The following is a 17,095-nucleotide window of genomic DNA, read 5'->3' as shown; positions in this document are numbered from 1 at the left end:
ATTATTATTATTATTATTATTATTATTATTATTATTATTATTATTATTATTATTATTATTATTATTATTATTATTATGTTACTCATGGTTTATTTACCCTCCATAGTGAGGAGAAAGATTGCGTCTCCCCCCTTGATAAAATCTCTGCTCCTGGCTCGGAGGTGGGTCAGGTACACCGAGGTGCCAGCTCCAGGCCCACGGAAATACTTGGTCCCGTCCGCATCGTTCACCTCTTGTCCCACCTTCTCCGGATTGTCCCAGAAGAAGACTCCAGTAGCTAGAGGACGAACAGGAACACATCACCATAACAGACATTATTCTTCACCTGGAGTGGGCTAATATTTGACATGACCTCTTGCCAAGGAAAGATTTGACAGAAGTAAAGCAAGTAATCTACTCATATTCCAGGATGTTTACTACAAATTTAAATGTTAAGAAAGATACTTTTAACAATATGTTCAGGTGCAATTTCACTGCATTTCTTAGGTGCTAACAGTGGCGAATCCTTATGGAAGCCAACGGAAGCCATGCCTCCCTAATATTAAAATATGAATTAATATCAAATATGAAATATGATTTTTTTTTTTTTTAAATGTCTCCCTCTTCTCCTTCTCACTCCCTCTAACACACTGTCAGCCTCACTATGCTCACTGCAGCAGGATAGGAGGCAGATGGTAGGTCTCTTTCTCCAGGCTTCCAGCATTATAGAGTCCAAATCCGATCCTAGCCAATCAGATTCGAGCTGACTGCCACACCCTAAAAGTTTAAAACGGGGCTGAGAGGAAAATACTCAGCATATTTTCCCCTCTGCACTCTGAACATTGTATTAACCCGTAACTGTTCCCACGGGCCGAATATTGCCCCGATCCTCGCGAGATTAAATCCACGGGGACCTCTCGGCGTGCCGAAGCTTTTCCTAAATCACTTCCATCATCGAAAACGAGGGGAAAAGGTCGGCTCGCGACCCTGAAAATGTCGCGTGATTTTAAAAACGCTGTATTAAGTGAGCCTATTATGGGATCCACGCGAGCTTTCTATCGTGGAAACATCTGGGCGTCCCGCAACTTTTACTGATTCACATGTAGCCCCTAAAATGCTTAGAAAAGGAAAACAGAAAGCGTGGAATAAACTCGCCGAAACGGAAAAGTGTCCCACGGCGCGCCGTGATTCCGATCCGCGTGAAAATATTCACGGCCATAGAGGAGACCGTGGGACACCTTTTTGCAACCGAATATGTGTCTCGAATTTGCTCCCACGCGGCGCGCAAAATCGCGCAAGGAAAAATCGGACCAAAAATTAACCAATGCTCCAGCAGTATTAATGACCCTGATGTAAACAAGACAAACGTCTTTCTCTGGTCTGCATCCCCTTATACAATTGTGTGTATTGAGCCGTACTGTATTGTACCCATTCTGCAATCTGTTAAATAAATAAAAAGAAAGTTTGACTGGCCGCCGAGCCATACTGTAGTGTACATGGTGACTGCTTGACTTAAAAAAAAAAAAAAATTATTAATAAAAATATTTAATAATTTTTTTTTTAATAATTTTTTTTTGGCTTCCCCTATTATTTTACCCACGCGACGCCACTGGGTGCTAAGACCATGGAATCATTCAGCCAGCTGTTTAACATGATCAGCAAGCTTCTTCTTTAACTCATATATCTTGGTCTTGGAAAGAATTGCCCTAAACAGTCATAAAAACAATTACATATTTTCAAACCATGCTGAATTTGCATTGACACAAGTGTCATTACATCTGATAAGTAAACATTTAATTTTAAAGGTCCCATGTTTTGCTATTCCTTTCACTATTTGGACAATGTTACACAATTCCTGTGAGTCTATGGAACACATCTGTAAGTTTTTTTTCTTTTCAAAAAATTCATTGTTTTGAATTTCTAATCAAGTACTCTAAAGCAGCATTTTTCCACTTAAAAATGTCAAGCTGTTTTGGGCTGGGCTCCGCCCATACTCGCAAAGCGCTTTGAGTGATAGTCACCCACAGTCTGCACTGGCAGACAGAGAGAGACATAGAGAGATAGAGGGGGATACTAATTAATTTCGCCGCGGGGGGGCATAATCCCACGGGACAATGCATTGGAAAAACTTGTTTCAAATGACAATATATACCCCTGTGAATATTATTGCACGGATCGGAATACGCGTGGGAGTGTGCGTCTGCGCTATGATATTTTGCAACAGGTTGATGTGACGCGAGTGCCGTCAGGGAGAGAGCGGAGAGCGGGCGGGAGGGGGGGAGGGGGAGAGGGAGGGATGCGGAGTGTTTTGCGCACGCTCCCCGCGCGCACAGTCGGGAGTGTGTGTGGGGTGCTCTGTGTCCCTCCCTCTCCCTCTCTATCTCTCTCTTCCTCTCTCTCGCTCGCTCATCACAGTCTGTGTCCCGACTGCGTGTGTGTGTTTCCCCACACACGCGCAGTCGGGAGTGTGTGTAAAATGCTCTGTATCCCTCTCTCCCTCTCCCTCTCTCTCCCTCTCTCTCGCTCGCTCGTTCTCTGCTCTCTCTGTCTGCACCCTCGCCACGTCAACCCATTTGAGGAAGTGTCAGTATTCCCACTCGCTCTGTTGTTGAGCGAATGGTTGAGTGTGCGTTACAACCATAGTATGCAGATGAGAATTCTTGGACGTCACAGGTACATGAAATTCAGAATGGCTTAGTTCAGTGGGGGAGGATCTCGTGACATATGAAATGGACTGATAAGCCAAAATGAGAATTAGAGACACAGACCCCATTGATAAAACCCCACATTGCTAGAAAACAATGCTAAACACTGGAAAAGGCCATTTATAAGACATGGGACCTGTAAGTACAAAAAAGTGTAATGTGCTTCCCTCCATCAGCCTGGATAAAAGGACGGGTTCTTCCTAAACGTGTAGTCAAAACGACAGCAATTGTGTACATTTCCATTGATACAAGGGGTGGGTCAACCATACCCCACTCTCCCCTATGCATTGAATATACTATTAATGTTTTATGAACAGTTGCTTAGAATCTGGAAGACCCTCAACGGGTTATGGCTGAATGATAAGAACAAATTATATTATTTCTTTATTATTTTTAGCAGATATTGTGATTATAACTTGCAGTATAATTTCTAAGGTCTTAATTTTAGAATATACCTTTCCATGTAGCTTCAAACTGGTTCAGTGGGAACACGTTTACCTGCTACGTAAGTATAACCATATGGTATTGTGCCATTGCATTTGCACTCTGGTTGGATGCCAAATTTATTTTCATTGTATTGATCAGTCGCAAATTGCTTTTGTGCTACCTGTTGAATATTTCCCTCATAAGCGTCAACACGACGCAATGGATAGCCTCTCCTTATAAGGAGCTGATGGGCGTTTCTGTATGCAAATGAAGGTGTACGAGAATGCGCTTCCAGTTTAAGAATGAGTGACATTCTTCATTCATGAGAACCCAGCTGCGATCATTTTGCCCACGTACGAAGACTGTTTCAGTCTTTCAGGAATCCGGAGGAGGATTTTCATAAATTTGTTAGTACAAACTTTTTACGAAAATAGTTATGAACATGTTCGAGAATGAGATTTCATATTGAAATAAACATTTGATATATTGTTCAGCGCTCTGACCTTCAACTTTCCTGTTGGGATCCGTGGTGACACTGCGCTGGTTGGACATGCGCTTCTGTATGTGAGGGTTCTGGTCCATCAGCATCATGGTCATCTGTTTCCATGGACATGGCCATGTCTGCCCCGTGTCCGCAGGCCGGGACACCAGGTGGGCGTAGGCTGACAGCTCGCCAAGGTAGCCTTCCTTACCACTGGGATACAGAGCCATCTGGAAGGTGTAGCCCTCCCTGGAGGCGAACGGGGGGCTGTAGATCTTTGTGTCTGGAGGGGTGCTGTCCATAACATGGCTGAAGTTCTTCACACGCCACACGTGCTCTGGGCAGGTTGTCTCCGACAGGTTGATGTCATCCAGGGAGAGCCCGCCTGCTGAGGGCCCGGCACCGACCTTGGTCCCCTCAAACATGACACGGAACTTTGTCTTCACATCCAGAGTCACGTGATGTAGCTGCCACAGATCCTGTGGGGGTCCTATAGCAGGAGATCAAGGTATTGTGTTTCTTAGGCAGTGGGTTTGAGGAGATCAATATTTCACCAACTGATTAGTATCATAATATGCTATGGGAGAATAGGATTCAATATCTCACCATCTATGGTCTTTATGAAGCGCAGGATTCCGTTAGGGTTGGCTTTGTCATATTCTCGCACCCAGATATTCAGTGTGTCAGTAGCTCCCCCGCTGTTGTAGTAGAAGAACTGCAGGCACTGGTAGCCCCTTTTGGCGTAGAGCAGTCGGCTCTCAAGGAAAGCTTTGTCTCCCACATTGGCTGCGCCAGTGCTGAAGTGCATGAAAAAGCCTGAGTCTGTAAATAATAACATAACTTCAACACCATTATCATCATCCATGTTTTCCCTGGTGCAGCTTTCATAACTACATAGTACATGTACTCCCACTTAGGTGCACCTTGTACTGTACAGTATTATGCAGGAGTGTGACTACCCAATTTGACCAGCTGGCAGCTGCCCAATATGACCGGGGTCCTTCATTCAGTTAGGTCATTCTGTACATATATATGTCATCACGCTGTATGTGGCTTCATGGTGATAGTGTCATGCATACATACAACATTACAAATAGGTACATATATTACATATTCAAACAATGTAAACTATTTACGTTTTCAGCTGTGACAGCCCAACTATGAAGGGTGTGGCATTACAGGAGCAGAATAAAGCAGGTAAGTTGAACTCTGAGGGCTGCTGTCCATGGAGCTGACCATGCTGGTGTCATTTTACATAATACTTGGGCTATCGTGAGATCGTTTTCTGCGTGAGCTGAAAACTTAGAATAGTTTACATTGACAAAAATGGTAACCATTGCGTGACGTACGTGGGTTGGTCATTATCATTATCGTATTTGTAACACCATGTAAACATCAGGTTAGTATAGGTAAGTAATTCTGGTATTGTTATTTGTATATGGTGTGTGTCACCTTTACTGTATATTGATCCCTTTTCTTTCTCCCTTTCCCAGGTGCCACCCGTCTCTCTGATGTGCTGATTGCCTGAAGAATGACAGCTGAAGGCAATCAGCCTCAGTAGACGGGTGGTTAAAACCTGGCATGTGACACACATCCGGGCGCCTCATTGTGACATTGCCACTGACCAGGGTGGAGTGTGAGGTTGCCTATTTGCCACTATTGTGTGGATGCGATACCGTGTTTGCCTTGTGCCTGTTTTGCCACTGTGTGTGGACCTATATATTTAGTTGGCCTTTGTATAGTCCACTGTGTGTGGACTATTACTTCCCTTGTAGGCCTCTGTGCCATTTTTCCACTATTGTGTGGACCTATATATATTGTTGGCCTTTTTCTGCCACGTGCCACTGTGTGTGGAATATATATTGTGTTGGCCTTATTGTAATTACCTTGTTTGTTCTCCCCTACACTTTCCCCTGTATTAAATATTGTTGCTATTTGCCGTAGCATCGGGACCCCACCAGACGGTCACTGGTGACACCACCCCCCACATCGCCAGCGTATCGGACAGGGCCTAAATCAAGAGTAGGCCCTTCCCCCCTTTGGCAAGCCGCCCTGAAGCACTCTAGCTTACTGCACCTGGTATTCCCAGGGGGTCTCCCATCCAAGAACTAACCAGGGCCGAACCTGCTTAGTTTCCGAGATCGGGCGTGTCCAGGTTGGCATGGCCGTAAGACCCAAGAGGCTACCCCCCCACAATACTGTGGGGCCAGATGGCGCGCCGGGGAGACAACCCCCCCAAAAGGGGGTTGATCCCTCAATCCAGGCAACAGGCCAGAACTCGACCTGTGCCTGGAGCACTGCGGACTAGACAGGCGCCTAAGGGGTCTACTGTAAGAACAGTACCCGGCGGCAAGGGGTGTTCGGTATGCTGTGCACCATGTGATGACCTCAACAAACCCGACCCCTCCAGCGGGGCCGAGGTTCAAAGGAGAGGCAGACACAATTGGCAGACGTCATGAAAGATGCGGGGGCACACTCTCGGGCAGACAGGGTCAAGCCCGGCCTCAACCTGAGAGTCGACTCTGCTACCAACACACCGGGGAACCAACCACCTCCCTATGTTTAGTTTAACAGGAGGCGGTTGTTCCCTTAACCCAACAAGAAAACTTAGAAACATAACTGCGTGTATACACAGGCTATACAAGCAGTACAAGTGTTTCAGTTTTCAAAGGGTTAACCCAGGCCAACAGGTCGATGACAACGAGTCCGGACCTGGGCCTGGCGGACCGGGACCTACACAGGGATGCCTAGAGGGGTTGACAGCAACCACCTCGACAGCCCCCTCCCATCCCTGCCCAGCAGGGGGAGGGAGGAGTGGAACAAATGGAGAAGGACCAGGCCCCCTAACACAGCGCAAGGTACAACACAGTATGGACCAAGCATGTCACTGTTATGGGCAAGTCGTAGTGGCATACATATGACACACACATCCACGACATCAATCCCCGCAAAGCCCGGACTGACCCTGCATTTCCCCCCCGGAAAAGCACAAAGTCCTTCGGGGTACCAGAACAGCAGATCTGCGCCCCGGCGGACAACGGGTTAACTGACCTGGTCCGGCACGACCAGAACCAGTCCCGCGTCCTAGTCACGCCGCCATCCCCAGTCCTAAGAGGGGGGTAGGTACGCGTGTCAATCTAAAACATCACAGAGGGCGCCACCAAGATGGACAGAACATGAATGCGCTGCTCCTGGCGGCCCACCTCATGGGCGTGAGACCCCTCCGCCAATGTAATGATCTACTCCGTCATCTCCCCCCGGAGATGCACGTGAGTCATCGAGTCTAACCTAGTGCACTGGCGCTCGGTAGAGATAAAAAATCTCCTTCCTAGTCGCCCGCATAAAAAACGCAGTTTCTATGAATTGGGCAACCAAGGCGCGCCGGCCCATACGTGGTTCCACATTGGAAGCACCCAGGGCCAGCGCTATATGCACGTCAAGAACCCGAAACACATCAATGGTGAATTCTAATAAGAAACATCAGACAACATTCCCTCCATGCTGTCTGGGACGATCAGCAGGAAGACACAGACACAGGGCCTTATATGACGCGTCTGAGGGCAACCCCGTCAATTCTGCTCCTCACATAAGAGGGGAATACAGAAGTTCCCCCAGAGAGACCTCTACGTGAGTACAATTGAAAAAGATACATGCAATAATAATTGGGCCAAGTGACCACCGGCCCAATACACACTGTAATAGAGAGCAGAGCAGAAAACGAATAGTTTTCGAATGCATCGCATCATCCAACTTTGACAAAGACAGCGGTCTGCAGCACAGAGCCTGTAACCTCACGGATGTCTCCTGGCCAATAGGAAAATGCGCCCAGTGACGTATCCCATGGCCGGGGGGAAATCCCGTGACCCACCCATCCTAACATGGAGTGGAACCAGGGAACCCCCCCCCTTCCCCCTACCTGTGACGCGCTGCCCCTCAACCGACAGGGAAACTGACAGGCAGGAGGTCCCACCTCCCGGCCAATCAGTAAAGGGGGGGGAAGGATTTATTAGCCCACCCCTTATGACCCCTCACCCCTGATATGATGCAACAACAAAGCAGAGCCATGACCCCAGTCATAGCGTGCTACATGAAAGCGCATTATACCTGTTAGGGTAACAGCTTTACATTCTGCACGCCAGCCACAGACGATAACCTCGTCTGTGCAAAAACTGGCTTTATACATGGCTTCAGGCTCATGTGCGAACTTGCCACCTGAATTTTTTACACCTTTACCCTAAAGTAAGAAAAACACAGACCAAGAGAGGGGCCAAGGGCCTTGATACAAGAGCTACACATGTAAACTTCTGTAGGCCAACACCTAACCCAGTTGTGGATTCAATGCCACGTTTACTTAAAGGTGAACGCGATACACACAACTCTCTATCACAATAAAAAAGGGCAAAAGTTCACTCTCATTACTGCAAGAGGAACGCCGTTTTTTATGATGAGAGAAGACATAAGTCCTCGATCAAGTGCTGGTCACAGGCCTTGCTAAGTCTACATAACAGCGACCAAACAATTTTCAGAGAAATTGCCTCTCTCTAAGCAAGAGCACAACCCCAGCAGAAACTGAGGGATTTACACTGTATCCCCAAATATATAGTGAATCAACACACATTTTGTAAACAAAATCATATTTGAGGGGAGGGGCTGGGGCGGGGGGGCAGGGGCAAACCGGGGAATAATTTCACCCACCCCCTCACCACCTCACCCCTGATACGACGCCAATGTGTAGAGTAAAAGCTTTACATCATGCACGCCAGCCACAGCCGAAAACGTTGTTTGAAAACAGGTTTCCCACAGCTCTGCTTATGTGTGAAAAAAACTTGCCACTTGTTATTTTCATCATTACCCTCAAGTAAAGAATAACAAGCTAAGAGAGGGACTCAGGCCCTCGATCATACGCCACTACAGGGACGCGGGAAGTGGGGGTGCTGCGGGTGCGCCAGCACCCCCTGCTGGCGGGGAGTGTAACGTAAGGTTATGAATATAACCAAGTTCTATGAATACTGGTGACGCTCATCACCTGCACTAACCTCACTTCGTGCATATGCACTGAATAAAAATCCACAATGTACCTTTACATACCAACATTTGTCTGGCCACACCCCTATCCGCTACCTTCATAAGCAGGTGTGTGGCCACACACTTGCCTCCTTCCCAATCTTTCACCACAAGGCGAGATCACAGTGGCGTCCAGACGCTGAGCGTCACCAGTATTCATAGAACTTGGTTATATTCATAACCTTACGTTCTATATCATACTGGCTGCCGCTCAGCGTCATCTGCACTACGGGAGCTGAGCGGGAGCCTGAAGCTCAACAAATGTACCCCACTGAGGCCCCCCACAAGCATCAGAACCGGGGAGGACCGAGCCCCCCCGACCCTCCCTAATGGAGGATACCCCCCCTATTGGAGGACGGGAGGGAGACGGATCCGACCGTGCGAAGAGAAACTCGAGCAACTCAACGCACAGGGTGAGCAGACCGTGGCTTGACTCCACGACTACCCACACGCACAACCCGCATGCCACCAGGGAACGAACGGAAGGAACAAACCTCGTTACCGCCCCCAAAAACACGTGGTCGAGAGCAAACTCAACCCTGTGGCAAGGCCGTAGCCCACTGAAGGGACTGGATCCCCCGGAAAAAGGGGGCCCGGAGAGGTCAATGACGCCACAGCATCAAGACCTCACCAGACGGTCACTTAGTGACACCGCCCCCCACATCGCCAGCGTATTTCGGACAGGGCCCCTCCAAGAGCGGGCCCTTCCCCCCACTAGTATGCCGCCTGGCACACTGACCCTGACAAACTCAGGCAGTCAGCATGGCTGTAACTCGAAGCACACAAAAGGCTACACTACAGCGGAAGCAGGCAGCGCACCGGGGAGACGACCCCAGAGGGGGTCGATCCCTCAAACCAGGCAGCAGGCGTTTGACCCGAGCCTGGAGCACTGCGGACGAGACAGGCGCCAAAGGGGTCAACTGAAAACAGTACCCCGGCGGAAGGGGCGTATGCTGGCATTGTTGCGCACCATGACAAAGCCTCCACCAAAAAACCCCGACCCAGAGGGGCAGAGAAGGCTGACACGATTGGCAGACGTCATGAACGTGCAGGGGCACACTCAACCGGGTAACCCGGGAGTTGACTCTGCTCCAACACACCAGGGAATCAACCACCCTCTTGGTACCACATGCGGTGGTTGTTCCTATAACCCCTCAAGAAAAAGCTCCAAAACACACCTGCGGGTACACACTGGCTATACCGCAGTACAAGTGTTACAGTTTTCAAAAAGGGGTTATTCTAGGCCTACGGGTCGACGAAACACAACTTCGGACCGGGCCCGGCGGCTCGGGAAGCACACAGGGCTGCCAGAGGAGGTCCATAAGACCACCCCAACAGCCCCCTCTTTGCCATGCGTAAGAGAGGAGCGAAAAGAATGGAGAACCAGCCCCTTCATGATAGCGCAGGGTACAACATGTACCCAACAAAGGGCCTCCATAACGCCCAACCCTGTGACACCCGGGCCGACCCGGCATTTTCCCCCCCGAAAAAAGCACAAGTCCCTCAGGGTACCAGAACAGCAGATCTGCAGGGCGGTTAGGTGGCCGAGCGGAGATTGCGTTCGTCACCAACCCCGGAGCTGTGAGCTGGATTCGCCTGTTCGAATCCAGCTCACAGCTCCGGGGTTGTCACCAGCTTGGCTGGCCGTCTGCACTAATACAATTGGCTGTATTAGAGGGTGGGAGAAGCTGGCGGGGTGGGTCCGGGTCGTTGTAAACAGCGACTCCTACAGTTCGGTCGGGGCGCCTGCTAAGCGCGGATAGGACTCGAGGGGGATAGTGTGGTCCTCCCACACGCTACGCCCTCTCGATGAGAATCCGCGCTGCCAGGTGAAAAGAAGCGGTGATTGGCTGGACGTGTGTCGGAGGAAGCACGTGGTAGCCTCCACTCTCCCAGATGATCTGACTGTGGGGGGTAAGTGCGCAGCGACCAGGAAGGGACTGGGAATTGGCATACGACTAACATTGGGATGGGAGAAAAATCGGAGGAAAATGGAGGGGGAAAAAGACCAAAAAAAAAAAAAAAGAACAGCAGATCTGCGTCCTCGGCGGACAACGGGTTAACTGACCTGGACCAGCGTGACCAGAACCAGTCCCGTGCCCTAACCACGCCGACATCCCCACTCCAAGAGAGGGGGTAGGTACGCGTGTCGATCTAAAAACATGAAAAGAGGGCACCACCCAGACGGTCCCATTCGTACCGCGCTCAGTGGCCCACCCCAAGGGCGTGAGACCCCTCTACCTATGTTTTGATCTATTCCGTTAACATCCCCCAGATATGAACGAGAATCCGTTGAGACCTAGTAACAGGCGCTCGGAAGAGAAAACCTCCATCCCAGTTGCCCTATAAAAACGCTGTTTTAATAATGAGCAACCAAGGCGTACCAGCCTCATGCGTGATTCTTATCAGAAACACCCCGAGCCAGTACTATGTACGCGTCGAGACCCAAACACATCAATGGATAGTCCAACCAGACACCAGACATTGGTCCTTCAAGTCGCCTAGGAGAACGACAAGGAGTTGTCGTGCTTCATATTCTTCCCTCTTTTTATTAAAAAGAAAGAAACACAGACTGACATGAATCCCACGTGACGCAGCTGAGGGTAAATTTTTTTTCATTCTTACATCCCGCCACCCTCACCACAGAGAGGAGACAGGAATCCTCAGAGAGACTTCCCACGTGAGCCATGATTTGAAAAGTCACGGTAACATTGAGCCATGTGACCAACAGACTCAAGTTACACGTATATCGAGCGTAGCAGAACACTAAGTTCCTACGCTCTGCCCCGACAACTTGACAATGACAGACCCTACATACGGGTCTGAAAAAACTCACGGAAGCCATCGTCCAATAGAAACGTGCCCAGTGACGTATTCTATGACGGGGGGAAACCCATGACTCAACCGCCCGTGATAGGTGCAGAGTCAGGGAACCCCCCCCCCCCCCCATGCCAAGCTGCCTAACAGCTTGGCCGGACCGAATGAAAAGAGAGTAAAAAAAACCCGACCAATCAGAAGAGGGAAGGAGGGGTTTATCCGGTACCCCCTCGCAAGCCCAACCCTTGAATACGACAACAACAATAGCCATATGATACCTTAAGTAGCCAGTATGCTAATGAACAGCGCAAAGCTAATTCCATGCGCGCTAGCCACAGACAAGTCTGTGAACAGGGTTTCTAACAAGGCCAAAGTTATATATGACACAGAAAATCTGATAGAGAGAGAGAGCGGCCTGAACCGCGGTACCTTTACACACACGAGCATTACTGCAGACCAACACAACAGTGTTGCGGCTCAATATCACTGTTTAAGCAACAGAGCACACAACTAACCTCTACCTTTATGTGAAGACCTAACCTTCAGGTCGAGGCAGAAAAAACCTTTTTCAACCGAGTGTAAGCTGCAGGCCTTGCTTAAGCTCTAACATGAAATGTAGCGACCAACAAGACTTAAAAGTCTAGCCCATCTATCAAACCCACACTAGCGAAAGATTCACACATCGTATCCCCATCATATGTAGTGAATAAACACACAGTTTGTAACAAAAAATAGTCCCTCCCAGGAGGGACCTTTTATTTCTTTAACAAAATCATATGTTGGGCCAGGAAGGGAACAGGGGGGACCACAGAGGGAAAAAAGTCACTTTTAACGACGCCTGCCACGAGCCGCTCGGGACTTGCCACCCCGGGGAGCCCCGGAGGGACAATAAAGGATAGGAGGCTGGTCACAACGATCCCTACCGTCACCTCCGAGCGTGGATGGGCCGGCTGCAGTGGCAGAGGCGCCCTCTTTCCTCCTGGCCTTCTTTGCTGAAGGTAGCGGCTCCCACACCACCTCAGGACAAAGGAGAGCTGCCATCGGCCTATCAAGCCGAGGCACCCCCTCCTTCATGCCATCTACCAAACCCACCACCCTCGTGACTCGCACGTAGGCGGGGGTGAGGCCCATGATGTGGGAGACCACCTGTCCCTGACGGACGTAGGCCTCCATTGAGGGGAAAAATGGACAGACAACGCCCATCTCGCTCACAGGACGGCGTTGCCATAGATGACCTATGAGATCATCAGGAACAGGAACAGGAACAGGCAGTGGCTGCGGCAGCGGCACGCTGTTTGCGACTGCCGCCTCCGCCATGAGCTAGGGGAACAAAGCATGCAGTTCCCCCTGCATACTTTCCCCCACCGAGCTCGCGTCCCTCACATGCAGCAGACTACTGGTTACATTTACATTTACATTTAGTCATTTAGCTGACGCTTTTATCCAAAGCGACTTACAAGTTCTGTACGACAAGCCATCAGGAAGGGCACAACTCTATCAGCTGAGCAACAATGTTCATCAAAGTGTTGAGTGCTACAGTGTAGGTTAGTTTATTAGGACAAGTGCATGACAGTACGGTTAGTTAGGGTTAGATTTTTTTTTTTTTTTCTTTTTTTTTAATTCAGATAATGGTTGAAGAAGTGCGTCTTTAGTCGACGGCGAAAGATTGGACGTGATTCGGCTGTCCTAACTGGGGTGGGTAGTTCATTCCACCATTGTGGGGCAAGGACTGAGAATAGGCGACTTCTCTTTGATGACCCTCCCGGAGCTTGGATAGGAGTAGGTCTGAGGCGGCCAGAAGATGCAGAGCGTAGGGGTCTTGAGGGTGTGTAGTTAGAGACCATTGACCGGAGGTAGGCGGGAGCGGTTCCCTTTGCCGCACGGTATGCTAGGTCGAGGGCCTTGAAGCGGATTCGTGCAGCAATGGGGAGCCAGTGCAGGTCCCTAAGAAGTGGGGTGACATGGGCCGACTTCGGTAGGTTTGAGATCAGGCGGGCCGCTGCGTTCTGAATGAGTTGAAGAGGCTTAGTGGCAGTGGCCGGGAGGCCAGCGAGCAGTGCATTGCAGTAGTCGAGGCGGGAGATGACTGTTGATTGGACGAGGAGTTGGGTGGCTTCTTTTGTCAGGAAGGGGCGTATCCTTCTGACATTGCTCAGGAGGAATCGGCAGGTTCTGGTCGTCGCTGCGATGTGAGCAGAGAAGTTCAATTGGTCGTCGAGGACAACACCAAGGTTCTTGGCGGTCGGGGACGCAGTCACAGCTGCATTCTCGACTGTGATTGAAAGGTCGGTTAGGGGGGAGGATTTGGCCGGCAGGTGGAGCAATTCTGTTTTGCTTAGGTTCAGTTTGAGGTGGTTGGACGTCATCCAGGCTGAGATGTCGGACAGACAGGCCGAGATCCGCACAGAGACGTGGATATCTGAGGGAGGGAAGGAGAGGAAGAGTTGAGTATCGTCGGCATAACAATGGTAGGAGAAGCCATGAGACGTGATAATGTTACCCAGTGATTTAGTGTAGAGGGAGAAGAGAAGGGGTCCTAAAACCGAGCCCTGGGGGACACCCGTCCGCAGGGGGCGGGTGGCCGACAGGGTCCCTCTCCATGACACTTGGTAGGAGCGGTCATTGAGGTATGATGACAGCCATGTCAGCGCAGAGCCAGCCACTCCCATTCCTGCGAGGGCCGCAAGGAGGATCTGGTGGTTGACTGTGTCGAAGGCTGCAGATAGATCTAGGAGAATCAGGACAGAGGAGAGGCCTTTCGCTTTTGCTAAGTGAAGTGCCTCTGTGACCGCAATGAGGGCTGTCTCTGTGGAGTGACCAGTCCTGAAGCCTGACTGATTAGGGTCTAGGAGGTCATTCTGTAAGAGATAAGTAGTAAGTTGGTTGGATACAGCACGTTCAAGTGTTTTAGAAAGGAAGGAGAGAAGAGAGACAGGACGGTAGTTGCCTATGACAGTAGGGTTCAGGGTTGGTTTTTTTATGAGCGGCGTGACTCTGGCTTGTTTTAGGGAGGTGGGGACCACCCCCGAGTTGAGTGAGGAGTTGATGGTTGCAGTTAGGAATGGGAGGATGTCTGGTGCTATGGTCTGGAGGAGTGGGGAGGGTAGCTGGTCCAGCTGGCAAGTAGTCGGACGGTTTGACGTTACCAGTGTCAGGGTCTCTGCTTCTGTAATGGGAGAGAAAGATGACAGAGTGAAGGATGAGGTTCTCGATTCAGCATTTGGAATGGGTGGGGGTTGGGAGAAGGAGCTGCGGATGTTCTCCACTTTTTCCTCAAAGAAGATCGCAAAGTCTTCGGCAGAGAAAGATGAGGGAGGGGGGGGTGGGGGGGGAGTGAGGAGGGAGGACATGGTAGCATGCAGTTTGCGAAGATTCTTGGCAGAGGCCTCGATCCTATGGTGGAAGAAAGAAGCTTTGGCATTAGTGATGGTTTTGGAGAATGTTAACAAGAGGTTGTGATATGTGTCGATGTCAGCAGTGAGGCGTGACTTTCTATACTTCCTTTCAGCTGCTCTCAGGACCTGTCTTTGTTCTCTCACTGGATCTGTCAGCCATGGACTGGGTGGGGAGCGGCGGGCAGGTTTCTCAACGAGGGGACAGAGCTTGTCGAAGGAGGTTGCAAGGGCTGAAAGGAGGGTGGAGGTTGCCATCTCTGTGGAGAGAGCAGAGAAGGTGTCACTCAAAGGTAGAGCGGATAGTATGTCAGAGGAGAGGGTGGAGGGGGATAGGGAGGGCAGGTTGCGTCTGAGTGAGACTGTTTGAGTTGGGGTGAAGACCTTTCGGTTAAGCATGAGAGTTAGTGAGAAGGATATGAAGGAATGGTCAGATACATGTAGGGGAGTTACCGTGGTGTTAATGATGCTGGAGTTACGGGAAAATATGAGATCCAAGGAGTTGCCTGCTTTGTGGGTGGGAGGCATGGCAGTGGGAGTCAGGTCAAACGATTGTAGGAGGGAGACTACTATGACTGACTGAGATGAGTCAGGCAGGTTGAAGTCGCCCAGTAGAAGGAGAGGGGTACCATCTTCCGGTAAGGAGCTAAGAAGCATGTCCAGCTCATCTGTGAAGTGATCGAGTGTACCTGGAGGGCGGTAGAGTGTAACAATGGTGAGATTGAAAGGATTAGAGACAGATACTGCATGATATTCGAGAGAGGAGAGTGACAGTTCTGGGAGTGGTGTTACGTTTGTAGCCCATGAAGGAGATGTCATGAGGGCAGTGCCTCCACCCCGTCTGGAAGGTCGAGGTGTGTGAGTGAAGTTATAGTTTGTAGATAATGCTGCAGGTGTTGATGAGTTATTGGGAGTTATCCAGGTCTCAGTTAGAGCCAGGAGCTGCAGATTTAGACTATGGGCGTAGGCAGTAATGAAGTCAGCTTTCTTGACTGCTGATTGACAATTCCATACAGAGCCACATTCTGATGTGGCTGATAGCAGGGCATCCCGCCGCCGAGTCGGAGGTTCTAACCCAACATCCGCGTACGAGGGACTCCAAGGAGACCTATCACCCCCCTCCAGTGTTACCTGGACGGGCGGCGGACATGTCTCCACCGGGGCGTCAAATAAGAACCCGTCTGCTTCTACCATGTAGTCCTCTGTTTCCATCGGCCATGGAGAATCAGACGCATCCTCATCCGGCTCCAGCAACTCACCAAAACCAGGCCGTTCGCGTCTACAAGCCACCATCTTACGACGGGAGCGAGCTGACGCAAAAAGTTTGCGTCTCAAATCCTCCGCCACCAGAGGAGCCGGCCGCCCAACAGCGGACGACTCTCCGGCGGCAAACGAACCAGAACCGGAACCAGGCCATCACACAGGAGACGGCGCTGGTGCACCAGCTCCTTGGAGAGGCAAACTACCTATCGGACGCCTACCGGGCACAGCTGCCGACCACGAAAGTGGCCTCAACCCCACTCGAAGACGCACGACAGAGGAGGCAATGGAGAACCGCTGGTGAAGGGTAACGTTGCTAGCTTTTTTCTTTTTAAAGTTATGAGAGAAAGAAAAAAGCAAGAAAAAATTTAAACACGTAACTCAACTTTCTTCAGCTTAAACAACCTCGTCAAGTGATGTATACAACATGCACTTCCTTGTGGTGAAAGTGAAGAAGGAGGCGAGTGTGTGGCCACACACCTGCTTATGAAGGTAGCGGATAGGGGTGTGGCCAGACGAATGTTGGTATGTAAAGGTACATTGTGGATTTTTATTCAGTGCATATGCACGAAGTGAGGTTAGTGCAGATGACGCTGAGCGGCAGCCAGTATGATATAGAACTGCAACTGCAAGGTTGTCTTGGTTTTTATTCCATTGTAATACAGAGGATACTCAATGTCACAGAGCGGAGCGGCACTGCAGATTTACCCTAGTCTTGGAATTCATTGCCAGATCCTCATAGGGGCGCTGTCTCGATAATGCAGTGTTATTAAAGCAGCGTGAAACTTGTGTTGGGTTAAGAATAGACGCGGCCTGGAAGCGTTAACGCGGAACTGGAAATCCGTTGGTAAAAAAATAGACACGGCCTGGAATCGTTTTTGGGACGCTGAATTCGCAGTAAAGCAAGGAATATCATCAGCTGTACAGTACCGGGCTAAATCAATTAGCTCGTCCAGGGAGTTCGGTCTTTC

The 17,095-nt window shown here is 50.0% G+C and overlaps 1 protein-coding gene across 1 annotated transcript in view; it reads right to left on the bottom strand.

Moving 5' to 3' along the window:
• The window catches only part of mep1bb (meprin A subunit beta b), a gene marked incomplete at both ends in the record, with an annotated part of 211,403 nt that overhangs the window by 2,500 nt on the left and 191,808 nt on the right, over window positions 1-17,095 (bottom strand). The window contains 3 exons of the mRNA XM_084327668.1: window positions 98-277; window positions 3,614-4,081; window positions 4,198-4,413. Coding sequence (XP_084183794.1) covers window positions 98-277; window positions 3,614-4,081; window positions 4,198-4,413 — 864 coding nt within the window. The remainder of the gene's footprint in view (window positions 1-97; window positions 278-3,613; window positions 4,082-4,197; window positions 4,414-17,095) is intronic.

The sequence above is a fragment of the Notolepis coatsorum genome (assembly GCF_963971535.1).
Source record: "Notolepis coatsorum genome assembly, chromosome: 13".
Classification (NCBI taxonomy): Eukaryota; Metazoa; Chordata; class Actinopteri; order Aulopiformes; family Paralepididae; genus Notolepis; species Notolepis coatsorum.
Note: the sequence above shows the minus strand (reverse complement) of the source record. Positions and strands in the feature narration are given on the sequence as shown.